Source organism: Megascapheus bottae, chromosome 10, assembly GCF_031878675.1.
Source record: "Megascapheus bottae isolate mThoBot1 chromosome 10, mThoBot2.hap1, whole genome shotgun sequence".
In the NCBI taxonomy this organism is placed as follows: domain Eukaryota; kingdom Metazoa; phylum Chordata; class Mammalia; order Rodentia; family Geomyidae; genus Megascapheus; species Megascapheus bottae.
Window position 1 is genome coordinate 9,673,758 of NC_143518.1, and position 19,810 is coordinate 9,693,567.

The 19,810-nt window shown below is 36.4% G+C and overlaps 1 protein-coding gene and 1 pseudogene across 1 annotated transcript; both read left to right on the forward strand.

The window, feature by feature from the left end:
- Window positions 1-1,513: 1,513 nt before the first annotated feature.
- Window positions 1,514-2,449, forward strand: LOC150057513 (olfactory receptor 2M4). Its single transcript, XM_090339732.1, has one exon. It carries the CDS (start codon window positions 1,514-1,516, stop codon window positions 2,447-2,449), a length of 936 nt encoding a protein of 311 aa, XP_090195858.1.
- Window positions 2,450-8,481: 6,032 nt separating this feature from the next.
- LOC150057514 (platelet-activating factor acetylhydrolase IB subunit beta pseudogene) lies at window positions 8,482-9,742 on the forward strand (annotated as a pseudogene).
- The last annotated feature ends 10,068 nt before the right edge of the window (window positions 9,743-19,810 follow it).

The window sequence follows — 19,810 nt, forward strand, 5'->3', positions numbered from 1 at the left end:
AGTGATTCTGGATGCAGGTATTTTCTCTAAGGGATCCATGCCTGAAGCTATAATCTATGCAGTCATTGTACTTTGAATATCAGATAGTCTTTTTCTCTTCTCATTGTCCTTAAATAGTTACACAAATGGGTTTTCACAAATGGCTTGTTAGATATTTTTCTCCTTTATATAACATCATTTAATAACATCTTACTTCTTTAAAAATAGCTGAAAATACTTGTTTCATATTTACTTGATTATTCAGGGTTGAAGTATATATAATATATGTTCTTAAGGTACTATGTTATCTCTCATCTCTTTTGCTGTCCCTTGGTTATCTCATATTGTTACACTATCTCACTTTGTTACCTGATATATTGGATATATTTGTATTTGGTTATTTGAAATTGGATAGGGAAGGGGGGAAAACAAGATGAGGGGTGGGGGTGGGGGGGAGGGAAATGGGGACCAAGACATGTGAAAGGGTATCAATGTATGGGAATTAATGCACCATCTATCTGGCAAATATTATGTAACTCTTCTATTAATTACAATAAAAAATAAACTAAAAAAAACTTAAACAAAAAAATGTATGTCCTGGATTATAGTATTAATTCAAGTTCATTTTTCACAATGTTCTATGAAAAAGGGCACACAAGTACATTCTGGGTTTTGTCCAATGTAAATTTTCTCCAGCTATCTAGCACAGGCATCCATAAACTCAATAGTACAACATAACTATTTGACCACAACATAACACATTAAATTTAGTAAAGGATGTTCTTGATTTTGAGATGTTTATTCCAATCTAATATTCTCCAGTGTCAGAAAAAATCTATTTCTCAACAACACAACACTAATGTGGGAAATAATAGCTTCAGTTTCCCTTCCCATATAAAATTAGAGAAATTAAAATTATTCTCAAATGAGCTGTGTACCTCTTGTTCTCCCTTACAAGGTGGTTTTAACAGACGATATTCTTAGCTGATAAGACAAGATCCAGTCTGAATTTGGCAGAGAAAGGATTATAAATAGGATGTCAATTTGTTTTCTAAATTAAACTACATCCATTTTCCTCAGGAAGAGAGTCCATTGACATGGTTTTACTGGGCTGGGAGTAAGATGGCAGAAGAAATGAGGAAAACAGAAATTTTGCTATTGAGGCCACTACCAAACATGATATTTTCAACTAAAGGAAAAATGAATGTTTAATAAGATGTTAGTGAAAAATTTAGAAATAAAGTCAATTTTTCCCTTAGCTCTTTATTTTCTATATAAGTATAAGCTGTCATAAACTTCACTACTATTGAGTGCATAGAATAACATACTGAGTTTATATTTCAGGGAGGGAGAATGAGGAAAAAGGCCTGATGAATCACATGGCTCATTGTGAAAGAAGTTTGATGAGAATATCACACACATGGTTGTTTAACTTACCAGTAGAGCCCCTTTCCAGAATATATGTTTGAAACTGAAATAATAAATATGGTCGTTATCTTTCTCTAGAACTTTCAGACAAGCAAAAATACCCAGGATGTTGTGGAGAAATCAAAGTTTCAACTCCATCTTTATTCTACTGGGGATCTTCAACCACAGCCCAACCCACACCTTCCTCTTCTCCCTGGTCCTGGGCATTTTCACAGTAGCTCTCCTGGGGAATCTGGCCATGGTTCTCCTCATCTACCTGGACAGGCAACTCCACACCCCCATGTACCTCCTCCTCAGTCAACTCTCCCTCATGGACCTCACGCTCATCTGTACCACAGTTCCAAAGATGACCTTTAACTACCTATCTGGCTGCAAGTCCATCTCACTGGCAGCATGTGGCACTCAGATATTTTTCTATGTCTCCCTACTGGGAGCTGAATGCTTCCTATTGGCTGTCATGGCCTATGACCGTTATGTAGCTATATGCCACCCTCTCCGGTACACCATCCTCATGAACCAGAAGCTCTGTGTGCTCATGACTATTGCTTCATGGACCCTGGGCTCTCTTGATGGCATCCTCGTTCTTGCCTTCGCCCTGTCATTCTCTTACTGTGGCTCTCTGGAAATCCATCACTTTTTCTGTGATGTGGCTGCCCTGTTGCCTCTATCATGCACAGACACATCTGCATTTGAACAGCTGTTATTCATCTGCTGTGTGGTGATGCTGGTATTTCCAGTCTCCGTGGTCATCATTTCTTACTCACGTGTTCTCCGGGCTGTCATCCACATGAGCTCCAGGGAAAGTCGCCGCAAAGCCTTCACTACCTGCTCCTCCCATCTCTCAGTGGTTGGACTCTACTATGGTGCTGCCATGTTCATGTACATGAGACCTGCCTCTAGCCACACCCCAGACCAGGATAAGATAGTATCAGCCTTCTACACCATCCTCACTCCCATGTTGAATCCCCTCATTTACAGTCTGCGCAACCAAGAGGTAACCAGGGCACTGAAGAAACTTGTGAGGAATGGAAAGTTAATATGACTTTATCAAAATCCTCCTGTGCAAAAGTCCTTCAAAGAAATGGAAATCCTTTGCATTATTCTATTCTAAGTAGCTTGCCTTTTCCAAACAGTTTCTCGAATTTTGAATATATTTATTACTGATTGCACAAAACTTGTTCTCAATTTGGACTTCTCAAGAGACTCCATCCCTTTAATAAATATCTGTTCCATTGTTACTCATGACAGGCACTTGACTTTAGGATACGTGCTCTTCAATCCAAGGGGAAGTCTAAAAGCTGTGTACAATATTTACAAATGAGACTTGAAGTTGACTCTGGTTTTGAAGAGACATCTATTCATCTATTCATGAATTAATTATCAGTGCTTGTCTTCAAGTTTACTTAAAACTCAGAACGCTCTTATCTTTATTTTGAATTGGCACAAATCAATAAGATGGTGAGGTTTTTATTGCGACACTTTCATATGTGGGTAGAATTTACTTGGAACAATTGCTCTTCTTCATTTCTATTTCTATCACAACTCCCCCACTCCCTACATCTCCTTGATTCCTGAAATTGTCTGATGGATTCCATTATGCTGGCTGGAGTCCATACTTGTCCATTCATTATTACCTCTTCCTTTCCTTCTCCTCTTCTGAGGATGACTCAGACAAGCCTCATTCACATTTATGTTCCATAATTTCTGTTATTAATATTATCATGCTGAGAGAAACAAAAGTCAAAGAGTACAACTATATCCTTATTTTTGGAATATAAATTAAATGATAACCTTTTAATATCATTTTTCTGTCATAAATTGAAACAGATTTTCACAATCAATTTTAAAAATTAAAGAAGATACAAAGAATTTTTATTGTTACATTTATTTCCTGTATTTTCATGGTATTGACAAGAAATTATTAACTTATTTCAACATCTTGACAACGTAGTTGCTTTATTTTAGGGCTAATTGTTATATTTCTGGCTCATTTACATAGTATCTGAATGAAAATCGAGTGTATCTTCATTGTTATTCATAAGGTTTCTAATGGTAGCTAATTAAAATTTTCCTGGGATTCTCATCCCTCAGAGTCATTTTCCTTTTATATTACCTATTCATCAACTTCTTGAATGTTTACTGAATGCAAACACTTTATATGTAATGTTACTTCTAAAGGAGTGACATTACTATAGCATTATTTCTAATTTTAAAACATTTATATTCACAATTTCCATTAAATATTATCATGACAACAACACATCCTCTCTCCATTTGTCTACCCTTCTCTTCTTGAACTTAACCACCTCTCCTGACACAAGTTTCAGCTTCCCAGTATTCACTTATTAAACTGTAAGCTAATTATTATTTTTAGGTTAATATGATTTAGTTAATATATATTTAGTTATATATATTTATATGACCCTGTATATATTCATATATATATATATATGTTTAGAACATAACTTCCAAATTGAGAAAAAGATCTTTTTGAGGAACTCACCCTGGTCTATTTGTGCAACTAGGAAGGTCTTGGGTATAAACCACAAGTGTAACTTTTAATTTAGTAGAGTGGATAATAAAAACTTTAAAGAAATGAGATGCAAGCATTATTTTTTTTATCCAGTCCTGGAGCTTGAACTCAGGGCCTGAGCCACTGCCATTGATGTTTCTCAAAGCTAGAGCTCTACCACTAGAGCCACAGCACCACTTCAGGCTTTTTCTGTGTATGTGGTACCAAGGAATCAAACCCGGTTCTTTATGCATGCCAGACAAGCACTCTACCACTAGGCCAAACTTCCAGCCATGTGTATCAATTTTTAAATGAGTGGAAAATACTACTCGAAACTGAAGGAAGATACTTTTTACAGTTAGTTGATTCTCTGGCAAAATAAATGCTATGATTAATTATCATTTGAAACCTACATATGGGAGGGAGTGGAGCTCCTTGTGTATAACCTATCCTCTAAGTGGCAGAGAAAGTGGAATACAAAAACAAACACTTAGAATAAAGAACAGTGCTCCAAAAAAGTTTAACTTACCATTCAAGGAATTGCAAGGAATCAAGGGATTCCTATGCAAAGGCGCTGATGAAGAAAGAATGGAACCCTCACACAAAAAGTGGGGAATTATGCACCCATTACTTGATGAATGTAACTGTAACCCCTCTATACATTATCCTGACAATAAAATAAAATAAAATAAATAAAAAGTGGGGAAATAGGCATGTGCCTGAATTTTATAATTGTAAGATCTCTGTTGTACTAAAAGTCAGGCACATCCAAGAAATTTTTTTGTATGAAATTTAAAAGCTTTTGTTGATAAATTCTGTCAAGTATACTGTAGCTATTTTAGGTGTGATTCCTTTTTTTCATATATTTTTATTGTAATTAATAGAAGGGTTACATGATATTTGCCAGATAGATGGTGCATTAATTCCCATGCATTGATACCCTTGCACATGTCTTGGTGCCCATTTCCCTTCCCCGCACTCCACCCCTCATCTTGTTTTCCCCCCTTCAATATCCAATTTCAAATAACCAAATACAAATATATCTGATATATCAGGTGTGATTCCTTTTATCTGTCACAGACTCAATACCTATGCAGCTAGTACTTTGTTACCGAGTCGCATGTTATAAGCCTAATGAATTTAAGAGGAATCAGGTTATGTCATGAAGAAGTATACTAGACAATGCTCTTGAATTACTTATGATTAAAAGACCTTTGCTTGATTAACAAAGAAGAGTTTATTCTTGAATATATCATAGCTTAGTCTAGTAGTTTGTTAACTTTCAGTAGTAACCTAAGACACAAGGTCTGTGCTCCAAAAATCAACTTGTAGATAGCTCAGAGAGCATGTACATTTTGATGTACATAATTAATCCAAACCAGGTTTTTTTGGTCATGAGGCTTGAACTCTCAGCTTGAGCACTGTCTTTGATCTCTTCAGACCAAGACTAGAGCTCTATCACTTGAGCTACAGTACCACTTCTGGGTTTCTGGTGGTTAATTAAAAATAAGAGTTTGACTATGTTTTTATCTGTACAGAATTTTTTTATTTTTAGGTAGTCCCATTTATTGAGTCTCTCTCCAATCTGTTGTGACCCTGTGATTCTGTTCAGGAATCTTTTGCCTGTGCCTATGAGTTCCAGTGTCTCTCCTACTTTATCATGTAGCAGTTTCATGGTTTCTGTTCTGACATTGAGGTCTTTGATCCACTTTGAATTAATGCTTGTGCATGGCAAAAGGCTAGGTCAATTTTTAGTTTTCTGCATGTGGCTGCCCAGTTTTGCCAGCACCAATAATTGAATAGACTGTTTATTCCACTGTTTGGCTCCTTTGTCAAATACAAGTTGCCTATAGGGATGTGGTTCTATTTCTGGGTCTTCTATTCTGTTCCACTGATCTTCTGGTCTGTTTTTTGTGCCAATACCAAGCAGTTTTTGTTATTATGGCTCTATAGTAAGAGTTTGAAGTCTGGTATTCTGTACAGATAAAAACATAGTCCCAAAAGTAGAGAGACAGCCAACCAACTGGGAAAAGATATTCACCAACAATACATCTGACAAATGCTTAATATCCAGTATCTACAGGGAACTCAAGAAAGTAATCCCCCCAAAACCCAATAAACCATTCACTAAATGGGCAAGGGAACTAAAGAGAGACTTATCAGAAGAAGAGATTAAAATGGCAGAAAAGCATATGAGAAAATGTTCATCATCTATGGTCATAAAAGAATTGCAAATAAAAACAACCCTAAGATACCATCTTTACCCCAACAAGAATGGCTAAGATTTTGAACTCAGACAATGACAGTTGCTGGCGGGCTTGTGGAGAAAAAGGAACCCTACTACACTGCTGGTGGGGATGTAGATTAGTTCAGCCACTCTGGAAAGCAGTGTGGAGGTTTCTTAAAGAACTGAAAAAAGACTTTCCCTACGATCCCGCCATACCACTCCTAGGCATCTATCCTAAACATCATGACCCAAGATATTATAAGGACACCTGCTCAGCTATGTTCATCTCTGCACTATTCACAATAGCCAGGCGATGGAAACAATCCAGATGCCCTACTGCAGATGAATGGATACAGAAAATGTGGTGTATATATACACAATGGAATTCTACATAGCCAACAGACAAGATAAAATAATGGCATTCGCAGGTAAGTGAATGAATCTAGAGCAAATCATCTTGAGTGAGACAAGTCAAGACCTAAGGAACAAAAGGCACATGGTATCCTTAATATGTGGCTGTTAAATCCAAAGAGTACAAGAGTGAGGACTCAATAACTGCATACCCAAAGCTATGGACATGGTAATGGAAATATAAACATAACTATATAGACATAAAAACCTATGACTCTGTAGACATAATGTTTTATTTCATAAATTCATGTTTCTATGACATACAAACCCTTAGCCTAATTTTGATTAAGTTCTAAATACTAAGTCCCAGTGATTGTAAATAGAGATTCCCTCCTTGAACACTTTTTTGTTAAACTTGTCATTTAAAATATGATGTAAAAATCAATGTTAACAAATTCCTTAATAAAAATACTGTAAAAATTGAAAATAGACCTTCCCTATGATCCTGCCATACCCCTCCTGGGCATCTAACCCAAGCGTTATAACCCAGGATATGATAAAGGCACCTGCTCAGCCATGTTCCTCTCTACTATTCACAATAGCCAAGTGATAGTAACAACCCAGATGCCCCACTGAAAATGAATGGATACAAAAAAATGTGATTCTACATAGCTAACAGATAAGATAAAATAATGACTAAATTGGTGACAGGCTAATCAGTTCTCCTTTGTGTGTGTGCTAATCTGGTACTAGAGATTGAACACTGGACCTGGTGCTTAAATTCTGGCTTTGTGTTGATCAGTTGGACTCAGCAATTGGTTATCAGATCTCAGCTGCCTGAGCAATGCTGTGGCTTGGTTCTTTCAAAAAGGGCTCTCCAAGACACTTGGACAGACAGCAAAGGAGTCACAACATGTGAAACCATTAAATGAAAATGTGGCTTACATCTATAATCCTAGCTACTCAATAGGCTGAGATCTGAGGATCATGGTTCCAATCCAGCCTGCTCAGGAAAGTCTGTGAGACTCTTATCTGCTCTGAGTCAAGTGGTAGAGTTCTAGACTTGAACACAAAGAGTCTCAGGATAATCGCCCAGGCCTTGAATTTAAGCCCTAAGACCATGAAAGGAAAAAAAAATATCTTGAAAAAATAAAAATAAACTCATAACTTAAATATGTTAAATTATATAGTAAGCGCATGAAATAGAAAAATGAAGTATAGGACTGGCTGAGAGCATGGCCTAGTGGTATAGTGTCTGCCTAGCATGCACAAAGCCCTAGGTTTAATTCTCTGTTACCACATATACAGAATAAGGCAGAAGTTGTGCTCTGGCATGGAAGCCCAGGTCCTGAGTTCAAGCCCCTGGACTGACAAAAAAGAAAAAGAAAGAAAAATGACGTATAAACAAAAAGGCAAAAGTGGAAATAAAGTTAAAAATACATATTTCTCCCTGTGACAGATGGAGCTGGAGGGGTGGTGCGGCAGTGGAGTCCAGAGGCCGAACATAGCTAGTGAGCTGGTGGCGGAGTAGCTGTGCCCTGGGTCCTAGGCAGTGAGAGAGAGCATGAGGAGAGCTATTGGGCACAAGCAAGGACCACAGGGCGCTCTGGGCAAGGGCTTGAATGGCCAAAGAGCCCGCCCACTGCCCTCCCCTCCCCCTCTCAGAGCCTGACCCAGCTCACCATTCTCCCCCTCCCTCTTTCCCTTCCCTCCCTCCATCCTTCCTTCCCTCCCTTCCCCTTTTCCTCCAGTGGATGGGAGTGAGGGTCAGAAGAGGCCCTGCAGAGGCAGTGGTGCAGCACTCAGGTGGAATGAACCTTACTTGCTGACTATTTCCTGATTACTGGATTAATTTGCAAAAGAATCATTTCCTCTGTGTGCAAGCCACTTAGTGGCATATTTAATTATAAATCCAAGGATTACAAAGCTTCTTGATTTCCTATAGGAGGGACATATCACTATATCAAATAAGCTGCACATTACAGCCAAAATGGTGCTGTCCCAGAGACAACGAGATGAACTGGAAATGGGTAGACCTAGGGCAATCATTAAGTGAGAATTCGAGCTATAGCAGATTATCTTAGTTGAAATGACTATGAAGAGGCATATTCGGTTTTTAAAAAGGAAGCTGAATTAGACATGAATGAAGAATTAGATAAAAAGTATGCTGAACTTTTGGAAAATACTGGACATCTGTTATTAGATTACAAAAGAAGGTTATGGAATTAGAATCAAAGCTAAATGAAGCAAAAGAAGAATTTACATCAGGTGGTCCTCATGGTCAGAAACGAGACCCAAAAGAATGGATTCCCCGTCCACCAGAAAAATACTCATTGAGTGGTCACAGGAGTCCAGTCGCTCAAATCATTTTCCATCCTGTGTTCAGGGTCATGGTCTCTGATTCGAAGGATGCTACAATTAAGGTGTGAGACTATGACACTGGAGATTTTGAACGAACTCTTAAGGGACATACAGATTCTGCACAGGACATTTCCTTTGACCAGAGCGGCAAGCTTCTGGCTTCCTATTCTGCAGATATGACCATGAAACCATGGGATTTTTCAGGGCTTTGAATGCATTAGAATCTTGCATGGCCATGACCAAAATGTCTCTTCAGTAGCCATCATGCCTAATGGAGATCATATAGTGTCTGCCTCATGGGATCAAACTATAAAAATGTGGGAAGTGCAAACTGGCCACTGTGTGAAGACATTTACAGGACACAGAGAATGGGTACGTATGGTGCGGCCAAATCAGGATGGTACTGTGATAGACAGCTGTTCCAATGACCAGACTGTGCGTGTGTGGGTCGTAGCAACAAAAGAATGCAAGGCTGAGCTCTGAGAACACGAGCATGTGTTGGAATGCAATTCCTGGTCTCCAAAAAGTTCATATTCTTCCATCTCTGACGCAACAGGATCTGAGACTAATGGCTAGCCTGGGCCATTCTTGCTATCCGGATCCAGAGACAAGACTATTAAGATGTGGGACCTCAGTACTGGCATGTGCCTTATGACTCTTGTGGGTCATGATAACTGGGTACGTGAGTTCTGTTCCATTCTGGGGAGGAATTTTTGAGTTGTGCTGATGACAAGACCCTACGTGTATGGGATTACAAGGATAAATGATGCATAAAGACCCTCAATGTGCATGAACACTTTGTTACCTCCTTGGATTGCCACAAGGCGGCCCCCTACGTGGTTACTGGCAGTGTAGATTCAGTAAAGGTGTGAGAGTGCCATTGATTCTCATTTGGCCCTTCCTCCCGTTTTTCCTCTGGATGTACTCTGATGATGCCATGGTTACCCCATTGAGCTCTGTTTAAATATTGTCCTTTCGTGTAAATTATTCTGGATGCAGATTGAGTTTAATAAATGTTACACACAAAGTATTCATGCATGGTGAATCCAAAATGTATACTATAAATTTACATACGTTGTCTAGAAGTACCATAGGGTTTTAAAACCTGGGCTGATCACATCAGGCCTACAAGGGCAGAAGTTGAATAAATTGGACTAGGCCACTAAACTGAATAGTTAACAGTGTTGGATTATAATTCCTGTTTTTCTTTCTGCTACCTGTTGGTGCTTGAATTGATGGCCTTATTTGGGGGGAAAATGGTGGTTATTAGGGCTTTTTCTGAAATGTCTATCTATGTAACATCACTTAAGTGTGCTTAATAAAGCTAAAGATATTAGATGATAAGAATACAGTTCTAAATCTCCAGAACCATCTATGTAATTTAATGGGGATTATACATTGGAATTTTTGTTATGACCCATTTGCCAAATCAGTAGGATATGTTTGTTTTGGCAGCCTATCAAGCAAAGTAAAGTGGTATATTTATGTAAGAAAATGATTGTAAATATCAAATAAGAAAAATTTCAGCAGCTGATAGCAAATCATTCCTTCCACTTGGGTCTTAATGCTTTGTAAACAGATTGATAACAGTCATAGTCAAAGCTTCTATTTTCCATACTAGACCTGCTTCTAGTTGTATTCTCCATACTGTATAGTATGGAGACTGTATATAGTATATAGACTGTATAGCGATGTAACTTCCAAGTAGAATTTAATCTTCCCATCAAGTGTCATGGTATAAATCACTATTTGTTTATGATGTTTTTTAGGGATGTACAATGAGCATTACATAATGACAAATATTGACAAGGTTTTATTTGCCATTTTTAAAGGAGTGGGAGAAATACAGTGGTTTGTTTTTCAAAGTGAATTTGATAACATTTCGACTATGTTTCTTTTTACAAGTTAAAAGAAGACAGGGTTTAATGGAGAATGCATAAAAATGTACTTTTTTCATCTTTTGTTTATATAGAAATGTTTGTAAGTATATAGGCCTATCTATAAATGGTTAAGTCTGTATATGTAGATCACACACAACCGCCATGTCCTTGGGTCTTGAATTTTTGAAGAAGCTCTAAACTGTACAAGTAAAATGAATCTTGCTGTGGAATACCACAACCATGTTTTAGAACAAGCCCTTTTTGACCCCTAATGCTTCGGAAAACCAAGCGGTGGGAGTGGGGATGGATTTCCACCCAAAGGAAAGCCATTTCCTTTGTCTCCTCTAATGTAGCCCTGGAACACTTTACACACCCCCAATAGAGATTTTATTTTGATCCAGAGTTACTACCAAGTAGATTAAGAGAATTTTTATCCATGACTTTTGGAACACTAGTCCATTGATGTTCATTAATAAAGAATTCATTGCTAAGCTAACCAACAGTTTTTTTTAATGAAAGTCATTTGAAAAATTAACAGAAGCAATGAAATAACAGTGAAAGTTTAACAAAAGATACTTTTTTCTGAATAGAATTTTATTCATTTTGTGTAATATGTGAATTTTTTAAGTCCCCTCTTATGTATTAGTTGAAATTTGATTCCTGGAAAAAACAAAGGGTGAGAGTTAATGTCCTGTACATACACACACAGAATAGGCAACTTATTAACTAGAAGCAGCTTGATGTCTACATTGTGTCTTTGTTTGTTTGCTTGTTTGTTATTAGTAATTCCTGAGAGTTGTCTCTGGAAGGGAAAGTATTCTTGAGAAGTAATGGCTATTTTTGAGGACAAAAATTATCTTTAGCTAGTTCCTTAAATTCAGTAGGTTAACATTCAGGACAACATTGCCTCGCAATTGCTTACATCGAGGAGTCTTTTCCCTCTGGCTATTCTGAGTAGATTATTCTCCAAAAGCTATGGAAAATATATGTCTTATTTGCTGCTATTTCCTGTCCTATTTCAAGAAATATAAATACATAGAAATGGGGTATCTTGAAATTTGTTCATGTATAAATGTCTTTTAATTCCATTTTAGTCTGCCGCAACATGAATTGTTTCAGGGTAAGCCACAGCATCTAGAAACCCCTCACACATGTAAACGATGAAAGGAGGAATGGTAGCGAGGTGGAGGAACAAAGCTACTGTCCACCGGGTTGCTTGCCCTGCAGCTTGAAGGGATTGTTAGTGAGGAGGGAGAACGATTCTCTGTACAGTTACCCTTGCTTGGGAGATTGCCAAGCCTGCTGCTTAGTTGAGTTACCAAACACCCTCCATTTAAGAAGCAGCGGACGTTGAATCTCAGGGATGGTCCACAACTGGATCCAAATGTGTAAGGAGCCCTGTTTGACTAATGAAGTGGGGTGGGGGAGAGCAGTCCGTCCACAGTTGAATCAGATTTGCAGTTTCCTGCCCTGTTGATGCCCTTTCTTTCTCCGTGTTCCTTCTCTGTCTGCTGTCTAACCTGTTTCTTGCCTGGGATGAGGACAATGATGAGGTTACTGGTTTGGATTGTTAAGTAGAGGATATATTAATTGGTTTAGAGCTTAATTGGTCCTTTGTCACTTTCTCAATCATATTGGCCATTTAAGAAATAAAAAGCTGGTAGAATTGCATCCTCAGGTGATTCTTGTGTGTGTGTACATGTGTGAGTGTGTCCCCCCCCAGTGTGTGCAGACAGACATTCCAGCACCACCCTAATATGCCCAAGGAGTCCTAGTTGCGTTCTAAGAATAAAAGCACGGAAACGGGCATACACATCACTTGAAGAATAGTTGCTTTTGACATGGCATCTTGCATTTTAGGAGATTAAGACCGTCCTGTTTTGTCTGTGTAGTGTGACCAATGGTGTCCCCAGAACACTACCCCAAATCACTAGTGTTAGCAAGCTGTCCCAGGCTGTAGAGCACAGTAGTCTTTTGGAAGTCTGTAGACTCACAAGCCAAGTCTCTTCCCTGTCAGTACCCTGCTCTCCTGTTTGCCTCTTTTTCTATGTGAACTTTCAGATAATATCACTCATTAAATAGCTTTTCTTTTTTTTTAACTTAAAGAAAAACTATCCTAAAAGACTATTTCCGTTTGTTGGCAGTGGTGGCTTGATAATCCTTAAACAATTGAATTGAAAAGGAAGGAAAGGCACTTGAAGTGATGACTCTTTCTGTCCAGCTGTATATAAGTCCAATGCGCTCATCTAGATGATGCAAAAAATCTACAGGTAGAGAAACGATTTGTACAAGATTGGTGGGGAAAGTTTTGTTTTGTTCCAGTGAGGTGGGTGGGGGGAGGAGGGCAAGCCGGACTGGCCTGGTCTTTTTCATCTTTCCACTATATCATGTAAGTAACTGCTTTCTTGTCTTACTATCCTTCAGGCATCGCTAAAGCTCACTCCAAAGACTTTAGAGATCTAAACACACAACTCTTTGAGTAAGCCATCAGTTCTAACAGACAAGAAGGTCAGCACTGATTCCAAATGCACATTGCAGATGTGGTAATTGGAGAAAACAGTTCCCAGATTGTAAGAGTTCCCTGAAGATATTGACACAACTAAAAAAAAAAATCAGTAAAGGAATGTATATAAATCTGCTCTTGTGTTTTACAGTAAGATTTATTGCTCTCAGACTGTGTAAAACAAAATTTATTCACATTTTCTGCATATTAAAAATCTCATTGTACCAAATAGTAAACTATTAAATGCCTATAAAACTAAAAAATACATATTTCTCAAATAACTTCCCTTCAGAAAGTTGATATGAAAATGGAGAAAAAGAAGAAACAAAAGGCTTAGAAACACAAACTGTTAAGAAATTGGATTTAACTGCAACACTTACATGATAACTATATTAAATATAAATAAGCTAGCTTTATGAAGTAATAATCTAATAGTCTGGATGCTAAAACCAACTAATTTAATAAAAGTTTGAAATTATCTTGCCCAGTTTCTGGAACTGGATTGTTTTTAATATAACAAAGATTATGAGTTATGCATCTTCATAGTTCATCAATACTGAGCAAAATCCCCTGCTATATGATAGAAAATGGATGTAGAAATGATCATTCCTAAATTCTTTTATTAATGTGAGTTTGAATTTGGTACACTATGAAAAACCAAACGTATATCACTTCAGGTCTATTAGGGCTTTAATTCACATTAATATTTAAAGACCAGAAGCATTATTATACTCCTTAAGTTTGGTGGCATTTGAAGCCAAGTAATAATTGAATTTCAAACTAGTTTGGAATGTAACTACTGAACTTTGTATATTTTTCTTAGTTCACAGATTGCCTGTGGGGGGTCATACTTTTCTATTAACATGATCTTAGCATTGAGTCTATTACATATAAAAATTGCCATCGTGACAATATTTAACGGGGGTCCTTGAAAGAACTCCCTCCTGCTCAGCTAAAATATTATGTCAAAAGCAACATTGTAAAATAGACACAATAGGTAAACTATAGCAAATCTTAAAGTTCTAAATTATAAAGCTCAGTATAGTAGCACATTGCTACTATATTAGCTGATATAAAATAAATATATCTATCCTTGTTTTGTCTACATTTCTTCTAGATAAAATGTCTCCAACAAGGGTGGAAAACAAGATGATTGGGAGAGAGCCAGGAGAAGGAAATGGGGACAAAAAAAAAAAAACATGAGAAGGGTATCAATGTGTGAGAAGTACTACACCTACTATCTGGTGAATATAACTATAAACCATCTATACATTACAGTAAAATAAAATAAAATGTCTCCAACATTTAAATCCAATGCAGTGAGTGGAAAGTATGCATAAACCTAGAAATGAACCCTTAGTGTCCCTAATCTATGGAGAGGGGCATGCATACAAAAGATTCCATTTATCTTAATACACTGTACAGAGCTATAGGTGAACATGATACATGATTTCAAAAATTGTTTCTTCTTGCTGGCTATTTGTGTATAACAAAGAAGCTTTCTTTGCCAGATCTAGGAAGTTTAGATGATATTAGTGAAAAGCTTTGACTGTGAATGCATTCTCATCTCATTAATAGATATCAATGTTCAATATCCTGCTTCATTAATACTTATGAATAGTTATATACATTTGTGCAATATTATAATATGTATCTTTGAAAATGTTATATAGACAAGGCAAGTTATAGTGGTGATTATACTCATCATAATTCTTGGTTAAGTCTATACCCTTAAGGTGCAATTAAATCTAGGTAAACTATATTTTTTAAAATCAAAAGCAGTGGTGAGTTATTTTTTTCAAAAACAATGGCTGAAGCTAAAAATTAGTTTATTATAGCATATATTGCTCTGCCTACTCTTAGTTTTCAGAAGACTATGAATATAGTAACTAGTTTTTAAGTTGTTGAATGAATGACATTTGTGCTTGAAATGCTATAATTGTTGGCTAATTAACTGAAACCTTTTTACTTAATTAAAATTTACACTAGAAAAAGGCAAGTACATTGTTTTTTTAATCCTATGCCACTGGTGAGTTGAGGAAAATTTTAGGAAAGATGTATTTTTTTCATATATTTTTATTGTAATTAATAGAAGGGTTACATCATACTCACCAGATAGAAGGTACATTACTTCACAAATATTGATACCTTTTCTCATGTCATGGTCCCCATTTCCATCCCCCTTCCCCCCTTTCTTGATTTCCCCCCTTCCCTATCCTATTTCAAATACCCAATTAAGCATATATACAATATATCAGATAACAAGGTGAAATACTGTAACAATATGAGATAGCCAAGGGACAGCAAAACAGATGAGAAATAACAGTACATTAAGGACCACAATCACTCATTATATGGCTTTTGTTTCTATATCCTGGAGGTCCTTGCATTTAGCAACATACTATATCGCCTTATGTATCTAGATTTTGTTCTATTGTGAATCTCTGCTAGGAGATTTTGCATCAATTTAAAAATCTTTAATTTTACTGTCAAGGTGATATACAGAGGGATAACAGTTATAATTGTAAGGGAATGAGTACATTTCTTTCTGAACGGTTTTACCCACTCTCTCATTTTCTCCCTCATTCCTCTCCTCCCTAAGTTGTAAGGTTCATTTCCAACATATTGTCTCATGAGTATCGCTGTTGCATTGGTTCACCCTTGGGCCTTTGTCTCACCATTTTGTTGTTCCCTTTTCCTTCCCCTATTTAGATAAATGTATATGCAAAACACAAGGTCCAAAATCAAATAGAGTGATAACAGGAGGTAAACCAAAGAACAAAAAATGAAATAAAATTATATGTTTACACAGTACATTAAAAACAACAATTATAAAAAAATCTCTTGTTTACATATCTTGGAGTTCATTTCAGTTATAATCACCTTATATATAAGAATATTGCAATACACCATATGGCAGTTTGATTTATACATCATTGGTTAAATCTTCCTGTGTAAAAACCAGAAGTATCTTCAGCCAAGGTAAAAATTTTTGCCATTGATCTCACTGTATGAATATCTAAAGATCCGCATAATACATCATGTCCAAGTGTATTTTTTCATTTTGCCCAGTTTATTTACTCGCAGATTTATAGGAATATTGTAGTTACAACAAATGATGGAAACGATGTTACTCTGAGTCTGGTTTAATTTACTTAACATAATTTTTCCAAGTCTTGCCATTTCTTTATGAATAGTGCAATATCATTCTTTCTAAATGGAAGCATAGAATCCCACTGTTTATATACACCCAATGAGCATCTGGGTTGATTCCATATATTGACTACAGAAAATAATGCAATGAACCTGGATGTGCTGGTAGCTGTAGTGTGCCCTTGCTTGTGGCATATTGAATAAATGCCCAAGTGTGGAATTGCTGGGTCATATTCTTAGGAGAGAATCACAGAGGCTCAATAGTTATGTGCACAATCAAATAAAATGATGATTATCAAAATGAACTCTCAGAGGTTTTTGTGTTATTTGGTGCTTTTTTTTCTCCTTTGTCACAGTTTTTGTTTTCTGTACCTTTTGTCTTAGGGAGAGCACAGAAATGGTGGGACAAAATGTGAAAAAATGCAGTAGTCATACTAGTCACTATTGAAAATGAACTATACAATCTATAGGGGAAGGTAGGAGGGAAAAACTGGGAGAAAAGGAGAAAAGTGACACTGTCCAAAAAAGTATTGCACTCATGACCTGACTTATGTGACTGTAACCTGCCTATCACTTTTATAATAACAGTAAAAAATTGCACCATCTAGGTATCTATGAACCATGATACAAACATCCTCAGATATTAGCAAATGATTTCATTCACTTTGTGATTTTATAATGTTATAAACTGTTCAAAATTAATTAAAATGTATGCATTCTCTGCAAAATCCCTGGTATCGATAAATTTGGTGTTGTGTTTCAATACATGTTATATTTTAATTTGATATAAATTATTTGGGACATTTAGCTTATATAATGCATATGCGTCACTTTCAGAATGAGGTATTCCAGATAATAAAATGAATATGCATTTTTTCAAAATAAAGACTCCACCTTTGTAAATGGGCAGTGGAAATGATGGAAAAGATTTCTGTTTCCCATTGAATTCTTGTTACTTTACAGGTCTGTTTGCAAACATCATGTATTTCCTGAAACTGAAGTCAGTAGAAATCCTTACAAAAAGCCTGGCATGGTGGCTCATGCCTGTAATCCTAGCTACTCTGGAGGCTGAGATCTGAGGATCAAGGTTCAACATCAGCTCTGGCACAGAAGACCTGAGACTCTTATCTCAATTAACCTCTAGAAAACCAGAAGTGGAGCTTGGCTCAAGGGTAGGGTGGTAGCCTAGAGCTGAAGAGCTCAGGGACATGCCTAGACCCAGTTCAAGCCCCATGTCCCACAAAAACAAAAACAAATAAAAATAAAACAAACCAAACAACAAAAAAGAAATGTTTACATAAGCTGTGAACATTTTTACAAGGGAAAATTCACACAATCCTATGAAGATACTATTGATTTAGTACATAAATTCTTCTTGATCACTGTTACTTACTGTGTTATTGGGTTTATTCTTATAACATTTGTTATGCTTAAATATTTTTATTTGTATTCATTCCAGCATGATTCAGAAAGAATATGATGTCTTATATTCCTCCAGAGACCATTAACAAGATTGATACACATAAGAGGAAAGACACATCTGACTGTTTAAAAGCTTAGAGAAACAAAAATGTTGCTTCATTTTTCTTGTCCTCATCCCATTTGATAAGAGTATTCACTAACAAAGACAGAGATGTAACAATCCATGGATAATATGTGTTACTGCCTAAACCATGGAAGGAACACTGCCTTAACTGGAAAGGCAGTGTGTAGGGACTCATTAAATCATGCTTCTGGGATGGAAAACTGAAAACTTTTAATGAGTTGGGCTGAGTTGAACACCCACAGAGTCTTGCTAAATCGCTCCCCAATTAGCAAAAGTCAAAATTTTATTTTTTCCCTTTGTAATTTATGGTTAATTGGAGCCTTAATGTATTAAAGGGAATGAAGTAATTTCTCATGGAGCAGTGTCAGCAGACTCTAAGGATGCAGTTGTGTGGTTGTCATGGTGACACTTGGCATCTAAATGAGTCTCATAGCAATAAAGTTACCTTTCTTTGTACCACACATTGAATCAATTATGTGTTGCCAGTCTCCCTTTATTATTAAATGATTACCAGTTACACATCAGCTTTTAAAATTAGAACATGGACTCCTATGATTAAAGAACACCAAGAAATAATGTGAAACTAGGGAAATGTAAACATGCAGATGCCAGGAAATTAGACTACATGATTCTTACCCTAAAAAATTTTTGATTTCACAAAGTTTTCCCTGTTATTGCATGACTAATATACAAATCATCTATGATAAAACCCTGGTTTCTACAAATACATTGAGGGAGGATATTTTATTTTTTCATTTTATAACTGATCATTTTGCAATCATGTAGCAATCTTATTTTCATATGCTTTAAAATAACAAAGAATACACATAGGTTATTGTCTTCAGTTTTTCCAACTTCTTGTCAATATCATCAGACAAAAACATGTGCCTTTGAAAATTGGAATAACTTAATAAATTCTCTTAATAAATTTCTAATTTATATTGAGATATTCAATTTTATAGACAATAATTTAAGCAATATAATGAAAATACAAATAACGTAAAATTCTTTCATTTTTTGTTGTAGGTCATGAGGCTTGACTCTGGGCCTTGGTGCTCTGTCCCTGAGGTCTTCAGCTCAGTCTACTCCCCTATCCCTTGAGCCACAGCACTACTTCTGGTTTTCTTTCAGTTAACTGAAGATGAGAGTCTCACAGAGTTCAGTGCCTGGGCTGGCTTTGAACAGAGATCCTCAGATCTCAGCCTTCTGAATAGGTAGGATTATAGGCATGAGCTACAGCGCCCGGCTTTATAATTCTGTATTAAAATTAGTTCTATGTTTAAATATCTTTTGTCTTTATATGTTTTAGATCAGTAATCATCTGTATTCTATAATGCATATGTATTATATTGCTTCATATCAATCAGCTCAACATATATTTCTGTTTCTATCATGTAACTTTTTGTGTACTCGGCTTATCAAAAATGATTTGTAAGGGTCAAGAGTTTGGCCTAGTGGTAGAGTGATTGCCTAGCATGCACAAGGACCTAGGTTTGATTCCTTAGTACCACATATATAGGAAAAAGCCAGAAATGGTTCTGTGGCTTAAGTGGTAGAGCTTGAGAAAGCCCAAGGACAATGCGCAGGCCCTGAATTCAAGGCTCAGGACTTGCAAAATAAAATAAAACAAAATAAAAAAATATTAATGCTAATAAAAACTTTGAACTTTAAGACTCAATAATCCTTTCAAATGCTCAATGTCTACTTGAGAAGCATAAACAATCTATAGTTTTCAACAATGTTGCATCTATATATTTTTGGATGGATTTATCATCACTCATTTAAAAGTTTTTCTATGACTGTTCACCTTGTTTTTTGTTTTCTCAATGTGGAAAAAAGTTTAATTGCTCACACTGAAGAACTTATTTTT

Bases quoted from the DNA above. Each gene is read 5' to 3' on its own strand.
- LOC150057513 (XM_090339732.1), top strand. From the start codon at position 1,514: ATGTTGTGGAGAAATCAAAGTTTCAACTCCATCTTTATTCTACTGGGG.